The 26,427-nt window shown below is 44.2% G+C and overlaps 1 protein-coding gene across 2 annotated transcripts; it reads left to right on the top strand.

Moving 5' to 3' along the window:
• The first annotated feature begins 93 nt into the window (after nt 1-93).
• Nucleotides 94-26,370, top strand: cdc14ab (cell division cycle 14Ab). Of its 2 annotated transcripts, XM_044362147.1 has the most exons (16): nt 94-546; nt 3,113-3,203; nt 3,293-3,368; nt 5,812-5,904; nt 7,716-7,795; nt 12,071-12,137; nt 13,096-13,158; nt 13,847-13,934; nt 15,495-15,725; nt 20,155-20,293; nt 22,027-22,213; nt 22,648-22,748; nt 22,918-22,965; nt 23,131-23,259; nt 23,736-24,084; nt 26,172-26,370. In XM_044362147.1, the coding sequence occupies exons 1-16, from the start codon at nt 450-452 to the stop codon at nt 26,199-26,201; spliced, it is 1,869 nt and encodes a 622-aa protein (XP_044218082.1). In that variant the 5' UTR covers nt 94-449; the 3' UTR covers nt 26,202-26,370. The 2 variants fall into 2 exon arrangements, with proteins under 2 accessions (XP_044218082.1, XP_044218083.1); XM_044362148.1 differs by lacking the exon at nt 23,736-24,084 and having other exon boundaries at nt 95-546.
• Nucleotides 26,371-26,427: the final 57 nt, after the last annotated feature.

Raw genomic sequence — 26,427 nt, 5'->3', positions numbered from 1 at the left:
TGTGCGGTACGGACATAGGTTACAGCGGGCCGTGAAGGCAGCACAGTCTGCTGTGTGCTGATTGGGTGCGGTTGCTATGGGCGCGGCTCCGGTTGCCATGGTAACGTGTCTTAAGGAGGATTTGGTCAATCAGAGTTTCAGACACTCCGAGCCGCCGTGTTAATATGCTAACATGCTAACCCGGGAATATTTACCAGTTAAAAATCGTGAAAGTAAACAGCGGAAACGGTAGAAAAGAACCCGCCGTGAGCGGAGAGCAGCCGCGGAGACTGATGGGAAACTGAGGAGGAACTTTTTAACTTTTCAACAGTTTTCGCTCGGCTGCCAGCTAGCTCTGCTGCTAGCCTGCTAACGGCTAACCGAGCGGCTAGCAGTTTAAAAAGTTTCCGAAACTGCTGGAGGTGTGAACCGGTTTGGACGGAGCCAGAGTCCGGGGATTAGACGGAGCCATGACGGTGGAGGGAGTGCGGCACTCCCCGATCCTGTCCGCCCTGTTCAGGGGGGCAGAGGACCCGGAGCTGCTGGGAGCCGCAGACTTTATCAAAGGTAAAAATAAAGAGTTTAACAGAGTTTATTAAAGATAAAAATACAGAGCTTAAAAGAGTTTATCCAAGAGTTAACCTAGAGATGACAGAAGACACAGAGTTGATGAAAACAAAGAGTTAATATAAAGTTTATTAAAGGTGAAAATAATAATAAGGAGTTTATCAAAGAGTTAGTGTAAAGCAGGTCCCCAGTGTTCCCAGTATGTTAAAGCAGCAGTCAGGTGTCTGTAATCATTCCTCCTGTTCATACTGGATATTAAAAGATCCTTCAAATGTGCTTTAATGGAAGTGATGGAGGATAAAATCCACAGTGTGTCCACACAGTCATTTAAAGTCTGTGTGAAGCTTCTATTCAGCTTCATCAGTCTGAGTTAGTCATATCAAGTGGATATCTGACACATTTACAGTCTTTTTAGCATCAAATTCCCTCTTTGTGTTTCCTCGGACAGTGTTTCCCTGTTGAGCTGCAGGTGGAAGTATAGTAACAAAAAGAGGAACTTTGGCACTAAAAAGACTGTAACGTTGAAAGATATCTACTTGATTTGACTCATTTGGACGCTGAAGCTTCATCTTAGCTTCAGACTGTGGATTTTGTCCTCCATCACTTCCATTGTAAGGTCATTATGAAGGGATCTTCTAACGGTCAGTATGAACAGGAGGAATGATTACAGACAGATAAACAGCTTTAATGTTCATTTAACTGACTGCTGGTTTAATGACACACTTAGAAAATGTGAACTTATACTTCAGGGATGAAAGAGTTTATCAGAGTTAAAGTTAAAAAAAGTGAATTGTTGTGTTTTAACAAGTGAAAAGTGTTTATAAAAGATTCACCAGAGTTTATTAAAAACATTTTATTGAAGACATTTTTAAAGGTATAAAGAGTTCATCAAATGTAAAGTTTAATAAATAGTTTATTAAAGGTAAAAAGAGTAAAATAAAAACTGACTCAAAGGTCAAAAATGTTTAATAAAGAGTTTTAAAAATAGATTTTAATTTAATTAAATGTAAAAACAGGTTTTATAAACAGCTTAATTTACTTTTAATAAAGTAAAATTAATATATTCATTAAAGTTTGCCAGCAGGTTATCAGTTATTGATTGGATAGTTTGGGTGATTGAAGAGGATCGCCATGGTTACCGTCAGGCAGCTGTAAACAGTAAAATTAAAATCTCTTCATTAGAATGTGAAGCTGTGACCTGTATTATATTAATTAATATGTTATTATAAAGTTGACAGCAGCCTCTGATCAGCAGCTTATCACTGATCAATCATTGACAGGATCACCATGGTAACCACCTGTGAGATTTAAAGAAACATTTCATTAAAGACAAACAGTTGAATCAAGTAAAAGTTAAATTAAATGTAAATGAACGTGTGAATAAATCAGTTGATGCACAAAATAAACAACATCAGTTATTGATCAGGTGATCAGGTTCATTTAAGAGGATCGCCATGGTAACCGTCTGTTTTCTTTTTTGTTTGTTTTTAAAGAAACAAACAGAAATATTTGATGATCAGTGTTCTAAAATTCAGATGAAACTTTGAATTGATCACAAATCTCCAGTTTGATAATCAATTGATATGATAGATGGATGATAATCAATATCAATCAATATCTGTGATTTACCAGCTGATCCACGACAATGACAGCTGTTTGTTCATGTTTATGGATTAATCAATCTATAGAAAATGTATTGATCACAAGTAGAGCTGAAATAATTAGTTTTGATAATCAATGAGATGATCAATCATCTCCGTCTTGTAAACAGTGAATATTGATCGGTTCTGTTTGTCTGTGATAGTAAATTAAATATCTTTGAGTTTTGGACTTTTGGTCGGATGGAGAGACGACGACTGATCGATCAATCAGAAAATAATTGATTGATTGAATCTACAAACAGCTGCAGACTTTTTAAGATTGATTGTTGTTTTCTGTTGTTGTTGTTTATCAGCAGATTTGTTTGTGTTGATGTTTATATTGTTCATAAATGAAACATTAAAATAAAAACATGATTTAACTTGATGTTTGTTGTTGTGATTCTTCATCATCACTGGTTTCTAACTGGTGGATTTAAACTCATCACAAGTTATAATCAATAAAAACATTCTGTTTATATTTCCTACAACACAATATAATCCTCACCAGTTTAAGAGTTGTACTGGTCTGTCAGTGTTGTACTGGTCTGTGAGAGTTGCACTGGTCTGTCAGTGTTGTACTGGTCTGTGAGAGTTGTACTGGTCTGTGAGAGTTGTACTGGTCTGTCAGTGTTGTACTGGTCTGTCAGTGTTGTACTGGTCTGTGAGAGTTGTACTGGTCTGTGAGAGTTGTACTGGTGTGTGAGTGTTGTACTGGTGTGTGAGAGTTGTACTGGTGTGTGAGAGTTGTACTGGTCTGTCAGAGTTGTACTGGTGTGTGAGTGTTGTACTGGTCTGTCAGTGTTGTACTGGTGTGTGAGTGTTGTACTGGTCTGTCAGTGTTGTACTGGTGTGTGAGTGTTGTACTGGTCTGTCAGAGTTGTACTGGTGTGTGTTCAGGTTTAACTCTTGTTGTTTCTCTCTAACAGAACGTCTGTACTTCGCCACGTTACGCAGCAAACCCAAAAGCACGGCCAACACGCACTACTTCTGCACCGACGACGAGTTCGTCTACGAAAAGTAAGTTGATCAGATGTTAAAAGGATCAATAAATGAAAGTGAGACTGTGTGAGCTCTGCGTTAACGGGCCGCTTCTCGTTCCTCTGCAGTTTCTACGCAGACTTCGGTCCTCTGAACTTGGCCATGTTGTACCGATACTGCTGCAAACTCAACAAGAAGCTGAAGGTGAGTTTCTGCTGCTGCAGGGAACCTTCCCACAGCAGGAATCTGCAGAATGCAGCAGGACACGCAGCGTTACGCAACACCCTGCTGCCACTCAGCTGATTCATCCAGTCACCACACATTCATCCAGTCACCACACATTCATCCAGTCACCACACATTCACCCAGTCACTACACATTCATCCAGTTATAACACATTCACCCAGTCACCACACATTCACCCAGTCACCACACATTCATCCAGTTATAACACATTCACCCAGTCACCACACATTCACCCAGTCACCACACATTCATCCAGTCACCACACATTCACCCAGTCACTACACATTCATCCAGTTATAACACATTCACCCAGTCACCACACATTCACCCAGTCACCACACATTCATCCAGTCACCACACATTCATCCAGTCACCACACATTCACCCAGTCACTACACATTCATCCAGTTATAACACATTCACCCAGTCACCACACATTCACCCAGTCACTACACATTCATCCAGTCACAGCACATTCATTCAGTCACCACACATTCATCCAGTCACAAGACATTCATCCAGTCACCACACATTCACCCAGTCACCACACATTCATCCAGTCACCACACATTCACCCAGTCACTACACATTCATCCAGTTATAACACATTCATCCAGTTATAACACATTCACCCAGTCACCACACATTCATCCAGTCACCACACATTCATCCAGTCACTACACATTCATCCAGTCACAAGACATTCATTCAGTCACCACACATTCATCCAGTCACTACACATTCATCCAGTCACTACACATTCATCCAGTCACAAGACATTCATTCAGTCACCACACATTCATCCAGTCACTACACATTCATCCAGTTATAACACATTCATCCAGTCACTACACATTCATCCAGTCACTACACATTCATCCAGTCACTACACATTCATTCAGTCACCACACATTCATCCAGTCACTACACATTCATCCAGTTATAACACATTCATCCAGTCACCACACATTCATCCAGTCACCACACATTCACCCAGTCACCACACATTCATCCAGTTATAACACATTCATCCAGTCACCACACATTCATCCAGTTATAACACATTCATCCAGTCATTGGAGCTGCAGGTTGTTTTGGTGTTTCAGATCCTTCGGAGGATGAAACCTGCATCGTCTGTGTTTTTGTGTTGTTATGTTGCCGCGGTGACGACATTCCTCTGATCGACTGTTGTCATTCGTCATGACGACGGGCCGACTGGACGGTCTGGATTCACACACTGTGTCTGGATGAGTTTATTTTAGACATATAACAGGCTTTACTGGAGCTGCTGGTTACAGTCAGACTGGTTACTGGTTACACTGGTGGAGAAACTGAATCTCAGTTTCAGGCTGTCGGTCAGATGGTAGAAACGCTCCAGTTCAACCAGCTGCAGGTTAAAGAGGACATATATCTACACATCATACATCCTGTTCCCAGTATCAGACTATGATCAGTCAGTGTCAGTGATGTGATGGACGGCAGCAGCAGCAACAGTCAGATTGTGACGGTGTAAACACCACCGACCATCCGTTACTGTGATCCTCGTGGTTCTCAGAGGACGGCGAGAACACAGAGCAGCAGACAAACAACGTCAGCCGTCAACACGCTGAAGAGCGGCTGGTTTTCAGGTGTTAGAGACGCTGACAGACGTCCTGCCTGAAGATCAATCATCATGATCTTCTTCACTGGTCTTCCTCAGCTCTGCTGTTGGTCAGTGATGCAGCCGCCTGCTGGTCTGAGCCTTTCAAAATAAAACCGAGCAGATAACACTGACTACAGAGGTCTCGCCCTCCAGAAATCAATATATGAATGTGTGAAGAGACACTGAGCTGCGTTTATTTTTCATTGATGTTAATTATTACAAGTCAAACAAAGAGGATCAATATATCTGCACCAATACTCTGATTACCGTCATATTTATACTCTCAGTGACTGATACCAACACATCTCTACTATTGATAATGGATGGATGGATAAATAATCAATAAAAATGAATGGAGTGAAAATGTGTATGGAAGTTGTGCGAACACACACACACACACACACATACACACACTCTCTCTCTCTCTGCTGTCAGCTGTTCAGCAGTTTGTTATTAATTAGCAAACAGAGGTTTTCTGCTTCAATGTGAGGATCTGCAGCTCGTCGTCTGACTGCAGTTGAAGCCTCTGCTGATATTTTCTACATCATCAATTAACTCGTCAGAATTATTTTCAATTAATCGTTTAATCGATTAGAATTTCACCAAACATTGAGGAATCTAATCCGGTTTCTCAGAGTGAAAGGTGACGTCTTTAAAAATAAAAAACCTTCCGTTTATCATCAAACTTGTTGATTAGTTTTCTGACGATGATCTGATCAGAATCGTGTCATGTGATGCGTCTCCTGTTCTTCTCTGCAGTCGTTCACTCTGACCAGGAAACGGATCGTTCACTACACCAGCTTCGACCAGAAGAAGAGATCCAACGCCGCCGTGCTGATCGGAGGATATGCTGTGAGTACAGGACCAGCTGACCTATCACAGAGGTCACGCACACACGCACGCACGCACACACGCACGCACGCACGCACGCACACACACACGCACACACACACATGCACACACACACAGGTGATGATGGAGAGAAAAGTTTGAGAGGAAACCAGACACACAGAAAGAAAAGAAACAGTTTATTTATTATCTGACATCAGCTGACACACCGACAACAGTAGAGGATGTTTTTGTTTGTTTGTTTGTTTGTTGGGATCTTTAAACACTGACTCCTCTTCCTGTGATCAATGTGAAAATACACATATGATCATTGGAGTAACTTTATTAGCATCATTATCACTGTTAACGTTTTATTGTATTACAATCAAACATTTTCACTTATTATTATTATTATTATTATTATTATTATTATTATTATTGTTATTGTTATCATTCTGTACATGTGACATATTCACTGCAGTCTAAATCTATATCTGTGCAGGTCGAACCTGATATATGATACACACACACACTGTAACACACACACACACACACACACACTGTAACACACACAGACAGAGAGACACACACTGTAACACACACACACTGTAACACACACACACACAGAGACACACACACACTGTAACACACAGACACACACACACACAGAGACACACACACACTGTAACACACACACACTGTAACACACACACACACACACACAGAGCTTTGTATGTGTTGAATATTTGATGGTGTTGAAACAAAAGGTGATTGTGTGGACTGAGAAGCTTCAGGCTGTGATGGAATCAGACCTACTGACACACTGAACACTGACTGATTAACTGACCTGCTGCAACAACTGACTGACTAAATAAATAACTGCTTACAGTAGTTACGAACACGCTGAGCTAAACTGTGTAAAATCATGTGCAATGAAACGCTCAGTTAAAGCTTCTGTGTGGAGTTTCAGACCTCTACAACCTGCTGGTGACTGTAACACACCAACAAAAACTTTCCCTAAAAACACTGTAATGCACCAAAAAGTAAGACGTTCCTTCACAGTAACATGTCCGTGATTACACTATTTATTGTTCACAAGCACTGCAGTCCTTTCTTCTCCCCGCTCTGCCTGCAGCGCTGACGGTGGAGTCTGGAATATGTTCCTGCAGCCATGTCTCAGTAAAGCACATAATACTGCGTTCCCGATATTCCCGCTGAGCTCGTCCGTCTTATTCACCAGGGAACTCACGTTTCAAGTGACAGCAGAGGGAAGAAACGGTTTATACTTTCTACTCCTTGGTCTTCATTTGGCTCCGGCCCCGGTGTCTCCTCCTCATCTCAGCGGGAATTTGGGACAAACAATATTTGTTGAATTGGGTATAAACAAAGCCTAAACCTAGCTTAGCACAAAGACTGGAAGCAGAGGGAAACTGTTAGCCTAGCTTAGCACAAAGACTGGAAGCAGAGGGAAACTGTTAGCCTAGCTTAGCACAAAGACTGGAAGCAGAGGGAAACTGTTAGCCTAGCCTAGCACAAAGACTGGAAGCAGAGGGAAACTGTTAGCCTAGCTTAGCACAAAGACTGGAAGCTGATGGAAACTGTTAGCCTAGCTTAGCACAAAGACTGGAAGCAGAGGGAAACTGTTAGCCTAGCTTAGCACAAAGACTGGAAGCTGATGGAAACTGTTAGCCTAGCTTAGCACAAAGACTGGAAGCAGATGGGAGCTGTTAGCGTAGCTCCATCAAAAGACAAAATAAATCCACCTGCTAGCATTAAGTGTATCTGGTTTCCATGTTGTCTGTTTGAGTTTCTCTAACTGTGTGTCTCTGTCTCAGGTGATCTACCTGAAGAAAACTCCAGAAGAAGCTTATAGAGCTCTGATCTCTGGCTCCAACGCCTCCTACCTGCCCTTCAGGTCAGTCTGGTCTACTACAGGACTATTACAGGACTATTACAGGACTACTACAGGACTACTACAGGACTACCATAGGACTACTACAGGACTATTACAGGACTACTACAGGACTACCATAGGACTACTACAGGACTACTACAGGACTACTATAGGACTACTACAGGACTACTACAGGACTATTACAAGACTATTACAGGACTACTGTAGGACTACTATAGGACTACTACAGGACTACTACAGGACTATTACAAGACTATTACAGGACTACTGTAGGACTACTATAGGATTACTACAGGACTACTACAGGACTATTGCAGGACTACTGTAGGACTACTATAGGACTATTACAGGACTACTATAGGACTATTACAGGACTACTGTAGGATATTACAGGACTGTTACAGGACTATTACAGGACTACTATAGAACTATTACAGGACTACTACAAGACTATTACAGGACTACTGTAGGACTACTATAGGACTACTACAAGACTACTATAGGACTATTACAGGACTACTACAGGACTATTACAGGACTACTATAGGACTACTACAAGACTATTATAGGACTATTACAGGACTACTACAAGACTATTATAGGACTATTACAGGACTACTACAAGACTATTATAGGACTATTACAGGACTACTGTAGGACTATTATAGGACTGTTACAGGACTACTGTAGGACAACTACAGGACTATTACAGGACTATTACAGGACTACTGTAGGACTATTACAGGACTAGTATAGGACTATTACAAGACTACTGTAGGACTATTACAGGACTATTACAGGACTACTACAGGACTATTACAGGACTACTGTAGGACTATTACAGGACTATTACAGGACTATTACAGGACTACTACAGGACTACTATAGGACTATTACAGGACTATTACAGGACTATTACAGTATTAAGTAATGAGCTCTTTTAACTGTCAGGTCTCTGCTGTGTTTGTGTCGACTGTGTGACGCAGCAGAGTTCAGTTCGTCAGTTGTGATGTTTTTACAGTCATGTCGGATCTGTTGGTCTGGTTTTTCCTCTGAGATGCTCGGAGACGCAGACGGTTTCTCTTCGGGTTGTTAGTGTAGAAACTGTTTCAGGACTGACGGCTGCATGACGGCGTCCTGGTGGTCCAAGAGTTTGAAGTGCTGGCTGCACAATGAACTGCAGCATCTCTGGTTTATGTCTGCTTGAACTTTAGAGTCGTCTTATTTATAACATTAATGAAGCTCGTTGATTCCTTCTCTAGTTGTTGTTCTGGGTCAGTGAAGTCAGTCTGTTGCTGTATGTTGAAGTGACGCTCTGTTATTCTGTTATTCTGTTATTCTGTTATTCTGTTATTCTGGTTATAAAATGAACTTTGATGTTTTTAATTTAGTGGCACAAACAAAACAAAATGTTTGGTCACTGTTAAAGTTGAATTTGTGCACCTGTGTTGAGCTGAAAACAAGAGGAATAAAGTTAGATGGTCAGTTTGTTGGGTCATCACTGACACACAAATACACACAAACTGTGTGTGTATGTGTGTGTGTGTGTGTGTGTGTGTGTGTGTGTGTGTGTGTGTGTGTGTGTGTGTGTGTGTGTGTGTGTGTGTGAGGGAGGATAAAGGGCTGTTTGTTGTTGAACACTCTGGTTATGTAACAGCAGGGTGGTGCTGGACGGACGAGGACTCTGTTCTTCTGTCTGCAGGCTGCCGATGGATTAAACATGACCACGAAGAGGCCCCGCCCACACAGTGATGCGTTCACTGTCTGACAAAATAACAGAAACAGGTTTTACTCTGGAAGCTTTCTCTGCTCAGACAGTTTATTTTACAGTCTGAATATTATTTATTGATTAATCCCGCCTACGAAGCTCTGATTGGTTGGTTGTTTTTTGAATCACTGAGTGTCACTTGATGATGATGATGATGATGATGAAGATGATGTCACAGTGCAGTACAGCTGCAGACAGTTGAAGTGCGTCCTCTAGAGTCTGAACCTGGTAAATCTGTGTATTGATAAGTGTGATTAGTGTCTGATCAGCTGGTATCTGTGAGATGAAGGTCAGATGTGTTTAAACTACAGCTGCAGGTTCATGAACCTTCATCATCACCTTCTTCAATATGACTTGTTATGTTTAGATACGCAGGTATGTGTCACCGCTGAGATAATGATGGCGGCTCAGTGAGAGTCTGTAACGCCGTCGTGATAATGAACGCTGACGTCCTCGCAGCTCATCGTCCGCCGTGATGTGCTGACTCTGAATTCATCATACAGTCGTTTCCATTCACAGGTTTTCCTGATTCTGTCGTCATGACGTTAATCTGGTTTATTAACAGCAGCTGCTCTGTGTGATTATTTAAAACGATCGATCACAGAGAGAGTCAGAGCTGACGGACGTCTGTTTAGGGTTAAACCGTAACCGTAGCAACACACGCTGCAGCTGACAGAGCTGCAACCGTCAGCCACAGGTGTGTGTGTGTGTGTGTGTGTGTGAGTGTGAGTGTGTGTGTGTGAGTGTGTGTGTGTGAGTGAGTGTGTGTGTGTGAGTGAGTGTGTGTGTGTGTGTGAGTGTGTGTGTGTGAGTGAGTGTGTGTGTACACCAAGTTCAGACTCTGGAAGTTCAGCTTCGGAGCAGAAACTTCTCAACAGCTTCCTGACTGAACTGAGACTAAATCATCTCTAATATATTAATTTTAATAAACTTTCTCATTGAAGTGAAGGTCAAAGCGAGTCCAACGTAGGACGCAGCGATGAACAGATTTCACTATTAACTGCGTTTTTTAAAACATCAGTTTTGTAACCGTAACGGCTCAGCGAGTGTTTCTGTACTGGTTTTACTGTGAGAAACAGTCCTGCAAAGCTCCACATGCTGCCAGGAGAGCGACTCCCCTTCTTTATGTTTGAAGGGGGTCACATGACGTAAAGGAGATGAGAAGTGTTCTGACATTGGCTGAGAGATATTTAGGAGACATAAAGAACGGACAGCAGCTCGTTCAAGAAGACGGATTATTACATTTGTAAAAGTTTGCTGCTAAAGGATCCAACACCTCGAACTTAATGAGATCAGCACCCAGCTATGATGCTCCAGAGAAGGTAAAACACTCAGTAATAACTAAGTTAAAAACATGACTTTAGTTACTTAATGAAACGTTGAGTTGGTTGGATTTAAATATAAAAACGGCACCATCAACAGAGTAGTGACGCGTTCAACGTAAACCAACAGCAACAAAGCAGGAAAAGGAGCATCACACCGTTTATAAATGAACACTCATCACAACAACATGTGGTGTGACCATTTACATCCCACTGCTTCCAGTAGAACCAGTAAACACTGGTACGGCTGGTAGATCTGACAGACTTCCAGCTCTACACCATGAGATCTAATCAATGACATCATTAATAAAAACAATCATAGACAGGAAGTTATCAGGCCGCATGTCAAGTTAATAATCATTTTAATATTAATAATAAACAAAATCCAACAAAGACAATAAAACCTCTAAATAATTATAATATATTATATATAATTAATAATAATAATCATGAAACCCTGATTCTCTTTTCCTCAGATTATAATCAGATTATTAAAATCTATAATGGTTGCATTCCCAGACCAGTTCCTAGACCAGTTCCTAGACCAGTTCCTAGTCCAGTTCCTGGTCCAGACCTTTGACTGGTGCTGTTTATTCAGGAGGCAGCGCTGCTGTTCTGTCCAGTAAAAACCTGAAGCTTCATTTACATTCAGATCGATCAGATCGATCAGATCGATCAGATCGATCAGGTCGATCAGGTCGATCAGGTCGATCGTCTCAGAGTCGGTCTGGCAGCGGCTGAGATGATCAGCTGATCTCACCGCCAGCGGCTCTGAAACGTTGCAGCAGGTTTACAAACATGATCACATGATCACGTGATCACATGCTGGGAATCTAAATGTTAATCAATGAAGTGACGTATTTTCAGTCCTGCAGCAAAGATCACAGCAGCCTTTAACCTGAAAACGTCCGCCATCGCTGCCGTTTGGTGTGAAATGCATTCTGGGATACTTGGCGGCCAAACAGTCGCTGACGTGTCGTCAATAAAACAGAAGAAGAAGCGTTGATGTGAACAAATACAGAGAAGAAGAAGAATGATTAGATGATCAATAATCAGTGTGCAGCTGCTCGGGGGACAAACTGATCATCTGTCAGATGTATTGATGTTATTGACGACCGGCTGTGTGTGTGTGTGTGTGTCTGTGTCTGTGTGTGTGTGTGTGTGTGTGTGTGTGTGTGTCTGCAGGGATGCGTCCTTTGGGAATTGCACCTACAACCTCACCGTGCTGGACTGTCTGCAGGGCATCAGGAAGGTGAGTTCTGATTGGCTGAATGTGTGTGATGTCACACTTTCAGGATGAAGGGGGAGGGGCTAAATAAACAGGTAACGTGTGGGACTCGTTTTTACTGATATAATTATATTTATTATAAATCACCAGTATAGGCTTTAATAACACAATCTGATCAATTAACAGTCGTTTTAATCATCTTCAATCGTCTTCAAACGTCAAAACTCAGAGATTTTCAGTTAAAAGTGATTTTACTGAAAACTTTATAATTATCAAAACTGCCAATAATTTTCGGTTGATTGATTGATTATCATCCTGTTGTTTCAGTGAGTCTTAATGTTTTTAACTGAACTGAATGAAGCAGATTCAGCTGCAGACTGATGACAGAGTCTCCAGTTTACAGCAGATTACTGTTATATAACAGCTCAGAGTGTGTGTGTGTGTGTGTGTGTGTGTGCGTGCGTGCGTGTGTGTGTGTGTGTGTGTGTGTGAAGCAGGACAAGGAGCTGTTGTACTGTCAGAGTGAAGGCAGCCAATCAGAGAGCAGCAGTATGTGTTGGACGTAGAGCTGCAGTGATTAGTTGATTAATCAATTAATCAGTCAGTTAATTAAATAATCAATTTTCAGGCCAGTGTGACACATTCGATTGTCCAGAAAACAAAAACATTCACTTTATCGTCACACAAAGAAAAGCATCAAATCTGTTTCTGCGAATCGATTCTCAGAGTTTCTCTGAGCTTCAGTGTGAGTTTCACACCTGGACGCACCTGCAGGATTCATGACATCACAGCTGGTTGGGAGCCAATCGTGGTCCAGTATAAAACCTCCACCAGTGTGATCCTGCAGTGAAACATCTGGAGTCCAGCAGTGAAACCGAACTATATCAAATTATTATTCCAAATATTTTACACGTCTTAAAATAATCAGCGGATCGTTGAGTTGAACCTGTTTACAGTCTGGTTTGTTGTTTGTGTGTTTCAGGCTCTGCAGCACGGCTTCTTCAACTTCGAGACCTTCGACGTGGACGAGTACGAACACTACGAGGTAAAAACTAAAAGCAGACAACCCTAACCCTGATCTACTAACAATATCTGATTAAAAACACGTCAGTGAGTCACAGCGCTGCTCTGGGTCACATGATCCTTCATCATCAAGAGTTTGGTCTCGTTAGCATCATGAGGCGGACGCTACTGAGCATGTGCAGGAACACGGTTCAGTTTACAGCTTGTTATACATCAGACGTTTCTCACAAAGAACTTCAGCAGTAATTATTTGTCTTTGGAGCCTCGGAGATTAACACTCGTTAGTTCATCACCATGACAACGCAGTTGAACGACTGACAGACAAATCTCAGAGGATTCGTGTTGTCCCATACATCAGTTAAACTGGTAATTAATGGACGTACCAGTATGGTTCTGAATCCTGTAAACCTGCACTTTACTTCTTCAACTTCAACTTATTTCACATTGTTTTTAGCAGCTTAGTTGCATCTAATATCGATATATCTTATAGTGATAGTGATGCAAGCTGAAGATGAATTTCTGCTTTTGTGCAACAAATATGGACAATAAAGTAGTTTTGATGCAGAGCGGAGACTTGTTGTCATGTTGTCTGAAGGCTGCAGAGCGACGTTCAGCTGCAGTCTGATAGTGAAGCGTCCTGTCCTGCGTTCAGACGCGTTCAGACGTGTGTAGTTTGTTTCGGGGGATTGAACCTGCGTCTCTGTCCTCAGCGGGTGGAGAACGGAGACCTGAACTGGATCGTCCCGGGGAAGTTCCTGGCCTTCAGCGGACCTCATCCTAAAACTAAGATAGAGAACGGTGAGTGAACAGACAGAAACAAACCTGCAGGAAACTTCTTACTACCTTACAGATCATAGAATAACAATAATAATAATAATAATAATAATAATAATAATAATAATAATAATAATAATAATAATAATAATAATAATAATAAACAAGTTTGACTTGTGGTCATAACCTTGAAGTTAAAGTAACTTGTTCCGATTTAAAATGTAAATACAGTTAAAGAAATGAAACTTTTATTAAAATACAGAAGAGTCAGTCTGATGATGTTTAAACAGAATATTGATTCTCTGCTGCTGATACAGAAAAAACCTCTGACTCACTGCTGCTCTGTCATTGTTAATGTCCTGTCCTGTCCTGTCCTGTCCTGTCACGTCCTGTCCTGTCCTGTAATGTCCTGTCCTGTCCTGTCCTGTCACGTCCTGTAATGTCCTGTCACGTCCCTCCTGTCCTGTCCTGTCCTGTCCTGTAATGTCCTGTCCTGTCCTGTCCTGTCACGTCCTGTAATGTCCTGTCACGTCCCTCCTGTCCTGTCCTGTCCTGTCCTGTCACGTCCCTCCTGTCCTGTCCTGTCCTGTCCTGTCCTGTCCTGTAATGTCCTGTCACGTCCCTCCTGTCCTGTCCTGTCCTGTCCTGTCCTGTCCTGTAATGTCCTGTCACGTCCCTCCTGTCCTGTCCTGTCCTGTCCTGTCCTGTCACGTCCCTCCTGTCCTGTCCTGTCCTGTAATGTCCTGTCCTGTCCTGTCCTGTCCTGTCCTGTCACGTCACTCCTGTCCTGTCCTGTCCTGTCCTGTCCTGTCCTGTCCTGTCCTGTCCTGTCCTGTCCTGTAATGTCCTGTCCTGTCCTGTCCTGTAATGTCCTGTCCTGTCCTGTCCTGTCCTGTCCTGTCACGTCACTCCTGTCCTGTCCTGTCCTGTCCTGTCCTGTCCTGTCCTGTCCTGTCACGTCACTCCTGTCCTGTCCTGTCCTGTCCTGTCCTGTCCTGTCCTGTCCTGTCCTGTCCTGTCCTGTCACGTCCCTCCTGTCCTGTCCTGTAATGTCCTGTCCTGTAATGTCCTGTCCTGTCCTGTCCTGTCCTGTAATGTCCTGTCCTGTCCTGTCCTGTCCTGTCCTGTCCTGTCCTGTCCTGTCCTGTAATGTCCTGTCCTGTCCTGTCACGTCCCTCCTGTCCTGTCCTGTCCTGTCCTGTCCTGTCCTGTAATGTCCTGTCCTGTCCTGTCACGTCCCTCCTGTCCTGTCCTGTAATGTCCTGTCCTGTCCTGTCCTGTAATGTCCTGTCACGTCCCTCCTGTCCTGTCCTGTCCTGTCCTGTCCTGTCCTGTCCTGTCCTGTCCTGTCCTGTCCTGTCCTGTCACATCCTGTCCTGTCCTTCCTGTGGACTTGGACTCAGTCTACACCTCATGACGCCTGCGGCGGGCTCATGATGTCATTATGTCTTTGTCTTTACCAACGACCATAAAGCTGCTTGTCTCGTGTCTCAGTCCTCAGGAAGTCTCCTGGCAGGTTTTACAGCTTCCAGTCAGGATGACCTTGTTTTTTAACCTGCCTGGTTGTTGCTCCGCCCCCTGCAGGTTACCCTCTCCACGCCCCCGAGGCGTACTTCCCGTACTTTAGGAAACACAACGTGACCACCGTCATCCGTCTCAACAAGAAGATCTACGACTCCAAACGCTTCACCGACGCCGGCTTCGACCACTACGACCTCTTCTTCTTAGACGGCAGCACGCCCAGTGACATCATCACACGCCGCTTCCTGCACGTCTGCGAGAGCACCGACGGAGCCGTGGCCGTCCACTGCAAGGGTAACCACTTCCTGTCCTGTCCTTCGCCGTGACGTCCTGTCCCGTCAGTCCTGCTGTGATGTCTCGTTGTTCTCTGGCGTGTCCTGTATAACGTCCTCGTCCCGTCCTTTTCTTTTGTTTAGTTTCCTAAAACGTGTATCGCTGCAAAACAACAAACAGTAAACAATCTGAATCATAACAGAAGACGACAGAATATCAATGACAGCAGAGTCTGTATGGTTTCTGAAGGTTTTAGTGAGTTGTAGTGACAGCTGTGAGTCCAGCAGAGGGCAGTGTGACTCTTTACTGCTTCTACCTGCTGGTGATTGATCAGCTCACACAGACGCAGTAAAGTCATTCTGAACATATTTAAACACTATTGTGTCACAGCTACAAACCACATAACAAAACACAACAGATCCAGAACTTTAGTGTCTAGAAAATACAAATGATTTTAGTTTCTCTCTATAAACTCATGTTGGATGTGAAGCTTGTCAACATGAACAGAACATCCTGTAGATCAGCTGTGCTTCAGAGACATGATGTGATTGTATTTGATCTAATTGAATATTAACGCTGCCTTTCTGTCTTTTTGTCAACATCTTCTTGTCTGAATGAACTTTATTGGAACAGTCACAGGACAGACAGACCGGGAGTTCCTGTAATGTTCAGTGTGAGAATTAAACTCTTGGGTTGTGTTTGTGCAGAAAGGATAAAACCAGAGTCAGCACAGCGTCGCACTGTGTTTGCAGTTTTCAGTGAATCAGGTCAAACGGACCCGACAGTTTATCTGCAGCTTCAGTGTTTGTGTCGTAGCTTCAGTGTTTGTGTCACAGCTTCAGTGTTTGTGTCACAGCTTCAGTGTTTGTGTCGTAGCTTCAGTGTTTGTGTCGTAGCTTCAGTGTTTGTGTCGGTGCTTCAGTGTTTGTGTCGTAGCTTCAGTGTTTGTGTCACAGCTTCAGTGTTTGTGTCACAGCTTCAGTGTTTGTGTCGGTGCTTCAGTGTTTGTGTCGTAGCTTCAGTGTTTGTGTCACAGCTTCAGTGTTTGTGTCACAGCTTCAGTGTTTGTGTCACAGCTTCAGTGTTTGTGTCGTAGCTTCAGTGTTTGTGTCGTAGCTTCAGTGTTTGTGTCACAGCTTCAGTGTTTGTGTCACAGCTTCAGTGTTTGTGTCACAGCTTCAGTGTTTGTGTCACAGCTTCAGTGTTTGTGTCACAGCTTCAGTGTTTGTGTCACAGCTTCAGTGTTTGTGTCACAGCTTCAGTGTTTGTGTCACAGCTTCAGTGTTTGTGTCACAGCTTCAGTGTTTGTGTCACAGCTTCAGTGTTTGTGTCACAGCTTCAGTGTTTGTGTCACAGCTTCAGTGTTTGTGTCGTAGCTTCAGTGTTTGTGTCACAGCTTCAGTGTTTGTGTCACAGCTTCAGTGTTTGTGTCACAGCTTCAGTGTTTGTGTCACAGCTTCAGTGTTTGTGTCACAGCTTCAGTGTTTGTGTCGTAGCTTCAGTGTTTGTGTCGTAGCTTCAGTGTTTGTGTCGTAGCTTCAGTGTTTGTGTCACAGCTTCAGTGTTTGTGTCGGTGCTTCAGTGTTTGTGTCGTAGCTTCAGTGTTTGTGTCGGTGCTTCAGTGTTTGTGTCACAGCTTCAGTGTTTGTGTCGGTGCTTCAGTGTTTGTGTCACAGCTTCAGTGTTTGTGTCGGTGCTTCAGTGTTTGTGTCGGTGCTTCAGTGTTTGTGTCGGTGCTTCAGTGTTTGTGTCGTAGCTTCAGTGTTTGTGTCGTAGCTTCAGTGTTTGTGTCACAGCTTCAGTGTTTGTGTCGTAGCTTCAGTGTTTGTGTCGTAGCTTCAGTGTTTGTGTCGTAGCTTCAGTGTTTGTGTCACAGCTTCAGTGTTTGTGTCGGTGCTTCAATGTTTGTGTCGGTGCTTCAGTGTTTGTGTCGGTGCTTCAGTGTTTGTGTCGGTGCTTCAGTGTTTGTGTCGTAGCTTCAGTGTTTGTGTCGTAGCTTCAGTGTTTGTGTCGGTGCTTCAGTGTTTGTGTCGTAGCTTCAGTGTTTGTGTCGTAGCTTCAGTGTTTGTGTCGGTGCTTCAGTGTTTGTGTCGTAGCTTCAGTGTTTGTGTCGTAGCTTCAGTGTTTGTGTCGGTGCTTCAGTGTTTGTGTCGGTGCTTCAGTGTTTGTGTCACAGCTTCAGTGTTTGTGTCGTAGCTTCAGTGTTTGTGTCACAGCTTCAGCGTTTGTGTCGTAGCTTCAGTGTTTGTGTCACAGCTTCAGTGTTTGTGTCGGTGCTTCAGTGTTTGTGTCGGTGCTTCAGTGTTTGTGTCGGTGCTTCAGTGTTTGTGTCGTAGCTTCAGTGTTTGTGTCACAGCTTCAGTGTTTGTGTCACAGCTTCAGTGTTTGTGTCACAGCTTCAGTGTTTGTGTCGATGCTTCAGTGTTTGTGTCACAGCTTCAGCGTTTGTGTCGTAGCTTCAGTGTTTGTGTCACAGCTTCAGTGTTTGTGTCGTAGCTTCAGTGTTTGTGTCGTAGCTTCAGTGTTTGTGTCGTAGCTTCAGTGTTTGTGTCGATGCTTCAGTGTTTGTGTCGTAGCTTCAGTGTTTGTGTCACAGCTTCAGTGTTTGTGTCGGTGCTTCAGTGTTTGTGTCACAGCTTCAGTGTTTGTGTCGTAGCTTCAGTGTTTGTGTCACAGCTTCAGTGTTTGTGTCGGTGCTTCAGTGTTTGTGTCGTAGCTTCAGTGTTTGTGTCGTAGCTTCAGTGTTTGTGTCGTAGCTTCAGTGTTTGTGTCGTAGCTTCAGTGTTTGTGTCGTAGCTTCAGTGTTTGTGTCGATGCTTCAGTGTTTGTGTCGGTGCTTCAGTGTTTGTGTCGATGCTTCAGTGTTTGTGTCGTAGCTTCAGTGTTTGTGTCACAGCTTCAGTGTTTGTGTCACAGCTTCAGTGTTTGTGTCACAGCTTCAGTGTTTGTGTCACAGCTTCAGTGTTTGTGTCGTAGCTTCAGTGTTTGTGTCGGTGCTTCAGTGTTTGTGTCACAGCTTCAGTGTTTGTGTCGTAGCTTCAGTGTTTGTGTCACAGCTTCAGTGTTTGTGTCACAGCTTCAGTGTTTGTGTCGTAGCTTCAGTGTTTGTGTCACAGCTTCAGTGTTTGTGTCACAGCTTCAGTGTTTGTGTCACAGCTTCAGTGTTTGTGTCGGTGCTTCAGTGTTTGTGTCACAGCTTCAGTGTTTGTGTCGTAGCTTCAGTGTTTGTGTCGTAGCTTCAGTGTTTGTGTCACAGCTTCAGTGTTTGTGTCACAGCTTCAGTGTTTGTGTCGGTGCTTCAGTGTTTGTGTCGGTGCTTCAGTGTTTGTGTCGGTGCTTCAGTGTTTGTGTCGGTGCTTCAGTGTTTGTGTCGGTGCTTCAGTGTTTGTGTCGGTGCTTCAGTGTTTGTGTCGGTGCTTCAGTGTTTGTGTCGTAGCTTCAGTGTTTGTGTCGTAGCTTCAGTGTTTGTGTCGGTGCTTCAGTGTTTGTGTCACAGCTTCAGTGTTTGTGTCGGTGCTTCAGTGTTTGTGTCGTAGCTTCAGTGTTTGTGTCGTAGCTTCAGTGTTTGTGTCGGTGCTTCAGTGTTTGTGTCGGTGCTTCAGTGTTTGTGTCGTAGCTTCAGTGTTTGTGTCGGTGCTTCAGTGTTTGTGTCGTAGCTTCAGTGTTTGTGTCACAGCTTCAGTGTTTGTGTCACAGCTTCAGTGTTTGTGTCACAGCTTCAGTGTTTGTGTCACAGCTTCAGTGTTTGTGTCACAGCTTCAGTGTTTGTGTCACAGCTTCAGTGTTTGTGTCACAGCTTCAGTGTTTGTGTCGTAGCTTCAGTGTTTGTGTCGTAGCTTCAGTGTTTGTGTCACAGCTTCAGTGTTTGTGTCACAGCTTCAGTGTTTGTGTCGTAGCTTCAGTGTTTGTGTCGGTGCTTCAGTGTTTGTGTCACAGCTTCAGTGTTTGTGTCGTAGCTTCAGTGTTTGTGTCGTAGCTTCAGTGTTTGTGTCACAGCTTCAGTGTTTGTGTCACAGCTTCAGTGTTTGTGTCGTAGCTTCAGTGTTTGTGTCGTAGCTTCAGTGTTTGTGTCGTAGCTTCAGTGTTTGTGTCACAGCTTCAGTGTTTGTGTCGTAGCTTCAGTGTTTGTGTCGTAGCTTCAGTGTTTGTGTCACAGCTTCAGTGTTTGTGTCGTAGCTTCAGTGTTTGTGTCGTAGCTTCAGTGTTTGTGTCGTAGCTTCAGTGTTTGTGTCACAGCTTCAGTGTTTGTGTCGTAGCTTCAGTGTTTGTGTCACAGCTTCAGTGTTTGTGTCGTAGCTTCAGTGTTTGTGTCGTAGCTTCAGTGTTTGTGTCGTAGCTTCAGTGTTTGTGTCACAGCTTCAGTGTTTGTGTCGGTGCTTCAGTGTTTGTGTCGTAGCTTCAGTGTTTCTGCTGACTCAGAAACTAACCTCTGTGTCTCTGTGTGCTGCAGCCGGTCTCGGCAGGACGGGCTCTCTGATAGGCTGTTACCTGATGAAACATTACCGCTTCACGGCAGGTGAGGCCATCGCCTGGATCAGGATCTGCAGACCGGGCTCTGTGATTGGACCGCAGCAGCACTTCCTGGAAGAGTGAGTCTGTTTTCTAATAAGAACATGTTTGATTTGATCACTGTATGAATTGAAGAGGTGTCCTGACACAAGCCACGCCCACACACCTGTCAGCTTTCTGTTGCTTTTGTTTTCTTTTAATATTTTATTTTCACAGATAAAGAGACGGAGACGGAAGGAGACAAAGTTTTAAAAAAAAAGTGAAGTTTAGTGTTTTGAGAGCATCTGATACCATCACAGACTCTGATGTCTGGTCTCAGGTCTGAACGTCAGACAGCGGAGCCGCGTGTCCGCAGTATCGGCTCTGATCATGTGATCACTGCAGGGAAACTGTGAAGTGAATCAACGTGAAAAACAAGTCAACAACAAGTCACCAGAACATCAGCTGGTTGCTGCTGTTAGAAACACTCGACACAGACGAGGAAACTGAAGACAAACATCAGTCGATTCATGCTGTTAAATGGATTTTGGGATTATCTGCAGATATAAAATTTATCAGTAATTGATATTAAATAAAATCAAGAATGAACAGGTGAGAACATTGTTAGTTGGCTACTGAAGGTTTTATTGTTATAAATCTGTGTTTGAAGGGTTTTATTATTAAAATACAGCTGCTTGTTAATTAATCAGATGAATTGATAGAGCATCAGGCTGCTGCTGTATCACAGACTGATACTGATATTAGAGGATCAATACTGCACCATGAAAGACAAATATCATATTGATCATTTATTATTCTGAAGAAGTGTTGTTGGTCTTTATATCGGAGGACGAGACAGCTGCGTGTTCACGTCATCAGATCTCTGAAAGGACGGCGAGAGTGATGCATTCTGGGTTGTTTGTAGCATTTATGTAGCTAGGCTAGTGACTCTCAGTTTTATAAGCGTAGTTTAAGCTGCAGGAGATTTCGAGGCTCCTGTGATGTGAAAACACTGTTTTTACTGCAGAAAGACAATCAGCTGATTTACTGCATGAAGCTTCTGCAACAGACGATTCCGATCAATATTATCTCAGGAAACGTTCCTGTTTTTATTAAACACAAGGAAATATGAATCAGCAACATCGATGGTGTGAAATGTTGGAAAACTGGACAGCTGTGTGTGTGTGTGTGTGTGTGTGTGTGTGTGTGTGTGTGTGTGTGTGTGTGTGTGTGTGTGTGTGTGTGTGTGTGTGTGTGTGTGTGTGTGTGTGTGTGTGTGTGTGTGTGTGTGTGTGTGAAGGTTATATCTCTGAACAGTTTTCCATGCTATGGCAGTGTTTGTGTTTGTTTTGGCCTCAAACAAGCTCTCAGAGAAAGCTGGTCTCAGGTCTCTGGGCTCAGGTCTCTGGGCTCAGGGCTCAGGTCTCTGGGCTCTGGGCTCTGGGCTCAGGTCTCTGGGCTCTGGGCTCTGGGCTCAGGTCTCTGGGCTCTGGGCTCTGGGCTCTGGTCTCTGGGCTCAGGTCTCTGGGCTCAGGTCTCTGGGCTCAGGTCTCTGGGCTCTGGGCTCAGGTCTCAGGGCTCTGGGCTCAGGTCTCTGGGCTCAGGTCTCTGGGCTCAGGTCTCTGGGCTCAGGTCTCTGGGCTCTGGGCTCAGGTCTCAGGGCTCTGGGCTCAGGGCTCTGGGCTCAGGTCTCTGGGCTCAGGTCTCTGGGCTCAGGTCTCTGGGCTCAGGTCTCTGGGCTCTGGGCTCTGGTCTCTGGGCTCTGGGCTCTGGTCTCTGGGCTCTGTCGCTGCATCCTGAGGAAAACACTTCAAGTGTTTGTGTGTTTTTACAGGAAGCGGGCGTCACTGTGGTTGCTAGGAGACAGTCAGCGTTCCCAGAAGGCCAAGCTGGAGGAGAGGGCGGCGTCCCGCCTCATCACCAGCATGGACGACCTCACCTTAAACCCCGCCCACAACTTCACAAACCCCGCCCACAACAGCAACATCAACAGAACCCTGAGCTCCGACCATCTGCAGGAGGTACACACACATTTACACACGTACATATACACACTGTAACACACACACACACTATAACACACACACACTCACATACACACTGTAACACACACACACACTATAACACACACACACTATAACACACACATTTACACACGTACATATACACACCGTAACACACACACACACTATAACACACACACACTCACATACACACTGTAACACACACACACACTATAACACACACACACTCATATACACACTGTAACACACACACACACTCATATACACACTGTAACACACACACTCATATACACACTATAACACACACACACTCATATACACACTGTAACACACACACTCATATATACACACACACACTATAACACACGCGCGCGGTGTAGTCAGTGTGTAACTGTATCGGGGGTTTTGGGTGCGTTTGTTTTCTCCTCCAGAGCGAGGCAGCAGACAGCGGACTGGCTCTGACTCAAGGAGACAAACTGAGAGCCTTAAAGAGCCGACGGCCCCCCAGACCGGCTACCACCGGAGCTCTCAGGTACCACAACCACAACCAGACCTTTGACCGTTGACCTTTGACCTTTGGTCTGGGTGTCAGGGTGGAGTCTGTCAGGTTTCAGTGATGCTGGTTCAGACGCTCTGGATGATGATCTGGAGGTGAAGCAGGTGGAGGCGGGAAACTGTCTGACGTGATGTTTGTGTTTCAGAGTGGAGGAGATGAAGATGCACAGCAGGTCGGCGTCTCAGCCGCTCAGGTACGAATAACTGTCACTGAATAATCAATATAATAAATATATTAATATAATAATGACATTAAATCAGTGTCAAACTCATTTCTCATCACTTTCCTCATCAGTTTACAGTCTGAGAACAATAATCAATACATGTATTGATCAGGATTTGTGTCTCTCTTTGTTCAGGTTGTCGATGGGGGTCGGTCAGGGACCCGCCTCCCCCCTCAAGTCCTCCAAGTTCCCAGCATCCTCTGCTTCTGCTGCAGCCAAGAGGATCGGAAGAAGTCCGTCGTCATCGGCGTCCAACGTGAGGAGGTCAGTGTCACCTGACTTCCTGTCTGATTTAACATCTTATTGGCGGCTGAGCAACAGGTCAAACAGCTGTGATTGGCTGCTGGAGGAGACTGTTTGACCAATCAGGAGCTACAGAGTGTTGCAGCTCCTCCAGTAATAATTTAATCAGTTTCATCACTTCTGTTTTCAGACTTTATTTAGTTTTAGTCTCGTTTTCATTGATGAAATGAACCCTGCAGTCAGGTGACATCACAGCAGGTGACATCACAGCAGGTGACATCACAGCAGGTGACATCACAGCAGGTGACCTCGTTGACTCAGCAGTTTAGATCAGCTGATCTGGTCCAGGATCAGGATGTTGTTGTTTTTGTTTATCAGCCATCATTAGCTGTAGTGTGTGTGTGTGTGTGTGTGTGTGTGTGTGTGTGTGTGTGTGTGTGTGTGTGTGTGTGTGTGTGTGTGTGTGTGTGTGTGTGTGTCCTGCCCCGCCCCCCCAGCTCCGCCCTCAGCTCCCGATTGGCCAGCTCTCTCAGTGACCTGTACGCCACTGATGTGGAGGAGGACCGGAAGACTCCGTACGCCTCTCTTCCTCCCTCCTCCTCTTCCTCCTCCTCTTCTGTGTCCCTCAGCCCCGCCCCCTCCCCTCTGGCCCCGCCCTCATTGTGTCGCTATGGTAACATCCCTCGCAGCATGCAGCACGAGGTCAACAACAACAGCGGTCCATACGCCGGCTCCGCGGCGGTCCTCGGCCGGCCGGGGCCTCAGGACTTCAGCCCGTATCGGGGCCCCGGGTCCTACAGCGCTCTGAAGGGCCCGTCAGGACGCTACCTGAGCCGCTCCATACCTGTAAGTCCTCTGACACAGCAGCAGCTCAGCCCCCCCCCCCCCCCGCTCTGACATCATAAACACGCTGGACGTCTTTAAAGCACCGACGCTGTTTTATATTAAACACAAAACCTGATCAATCAATCATTCAGTTTGTCAATCAGCTGATCAATAAGTAGGAACGATTTCATATTTGTTTGTGTTCATGAAGTGAAGTTTGAGGAACTAAATTACAAAAAAAAAATCAATTTTTATTAGTTTTTTTAAGTAAACGACTGATTACTTCCTGTTTCTTCATTTCGGCCTCTTGTCTCCGCCCGGTTACCACAGTTACACAACAATCAAGCGCACCTCAGAGCAGCCGCCCACGTTAAACTGATAGAACAGCGACGAAGAGTTTTACTGCTGCTCTTCATCATCAGTCAGAGATGAAAGTGCTTCCTGCTTTTAGTTCACTTGTAAAATTCAATAATTTCAGATTTTTGCACAAAACAACAAATATTCTGATGTTTTAAAAGCAGTTTGATGTGTTAAAGCATTAAAAGCTCTCCGCTGTCTCGCTGTGTTTCTGTCATGGATGTATAATAACAGCGTGCAGCCAGTTTCTCCCGCTGGTCATTTCCCTGTCAGACCGCCGCTGTAACAGAGACGCCCGTCAACCTGCTGACAGGAAGCTCAGAACATCCATGATGACTCTTTCTATCATCAACTTTTGATCCACGAAGGTTTTATGTTTGTAAAACTTCCCTCCAGCTGTGACGTCATCACAGTGTAAAGTCTGTGGGCGGAGCAGAGGCTCGTGGGCGGGGCCAGCGGGGGAAACACTACTGCTCATATTCAACGGGCCGCACAACGCGGAAGCTAGATGCGCCAGGCGAGCACTTCCTGCAGGAGCCATTTATATCCAGCTCTTATAATACATCCGTGGTTTCTGCTCTGAGTCACATGACGAGGTCACATGACGAGGTCACATGACGAGGTGTCACCACATCACAAACATACAGTTATCATGTTTAACACAGAGACACTCGGTCATGTGACTCTTGAACATGTTCAGTGCGTCTGTCGTGTGTTGACGTGATGAAGTTTGTTTCAGTGATCTGAGGAACCAGCTGACGTTAAACCCTGCAGACCTTCATCCTCCCTCACATCATCAGCTGATCAGCTGATCAATGACGCTGCTCCACACTGACTCTGTCCAGCTGGTTTTACTGATAATAACAATAAAACTTTATTTATATTGAACATTTCATATAAAAAGGAGAAAAACATAATAGATGCAAAATGGAAACAATAACATTAACAGTAAATAAAATACACGGTGTGTGTGTATGTGTGTTGTGTATGTGTATTGTTTGTGTGTTGTGTGTGTTGTGTATGTGTGTGTGTTGTGTGTTGTGTGTGTTGTGTATGTGTATTGTTTATGTGTGTTGTGTGTGTTGTGTATGTGTGTGTGTTGTGTGTTGTGTGTGTTGTGTATGTGTATTGTTTATGTGTGTTGTGTGTATTGTGTATGTGTGTTGTGTGTTGTGTATGTGTGTATGTGTGTTGCGTGCACGCTGAGTCACCGCTGTGACATCATCATTCAGGACATAAACAGGGTCATGTGACGCTGCTCAGCGTGACGTCATCATTGAAGTGAAGGTTTCTAACTGAGCGCAGATCAGCTGATGTTTGTCTGCAGAGCGGAGCGTCTGTCTGTCACCGAGGATCTTTGATCAGTTCACACACTCACAAGCTTATTGACGCTGATCAATGTGCAGCAGCTGATCCATCAATAATTAATATTATCAATATTAATAACATCCATTAATCTGTTGACCTTCATTAAACTCGTGAGGTGATGTCACGTTTCCATGGCTTCAGCTCTGACTGTTCATCACGTCTTCTTCTGCTTTACTGCAGTCGACAGCAGTTAATATTCACCCAGCAGTCCAAGATCTTCTTCTGTGGTTTTATTTGGTGAAATGGTTCTGAGTTCAGATGGAAACTTTGACCGTCGAGTCTTTGGATGATGTCATCATGTTCAGGTGATGATGCAGATGATGAAGCTGCTTCCTCAGACGTTTGTCTCTGACTGTGATGTTGTCGTGTTTTTTCTCTTTCAGTCTCTTCAGTCCGACTACATCCAGTACTAGAACTACAGACCGGCCCTGAACACACACGCAGAGCCTACGTTACCCACAATCCCCTCTGCGTCGGACGCTGGAAGGGAAGCTAACGAGCAGCGTCGCTCTTCACTGTCTGTAAATAATCACGTCGTGTGTTTGAAGAAGATTTATTTAGATAAAGATTTTATATTTCTTATTTGTGAAAGAAGAACATATTTTTGTTTTTAAAGATTTTTTTTCTTTTTTTGATAAA

The sequence above is a fragment of the Thunnus albacares genome, chromosome 9 (genome assembly GCF_914725855.1).
Source record: "Thunnus albacares chromosome 9, fThuAlb1.1, whole genome shotgun sequence".
NCBI classification, from domain to species: domain Eukaryota; kingdom Metazoa; phylum Chordata; class Actinopteri; order Scombriformes; family Scombridae; genus Thunnus; species Thunnus albacares.
This window is presented reverse-complemented; position numbering and strand designations above follow the sequence as displayed.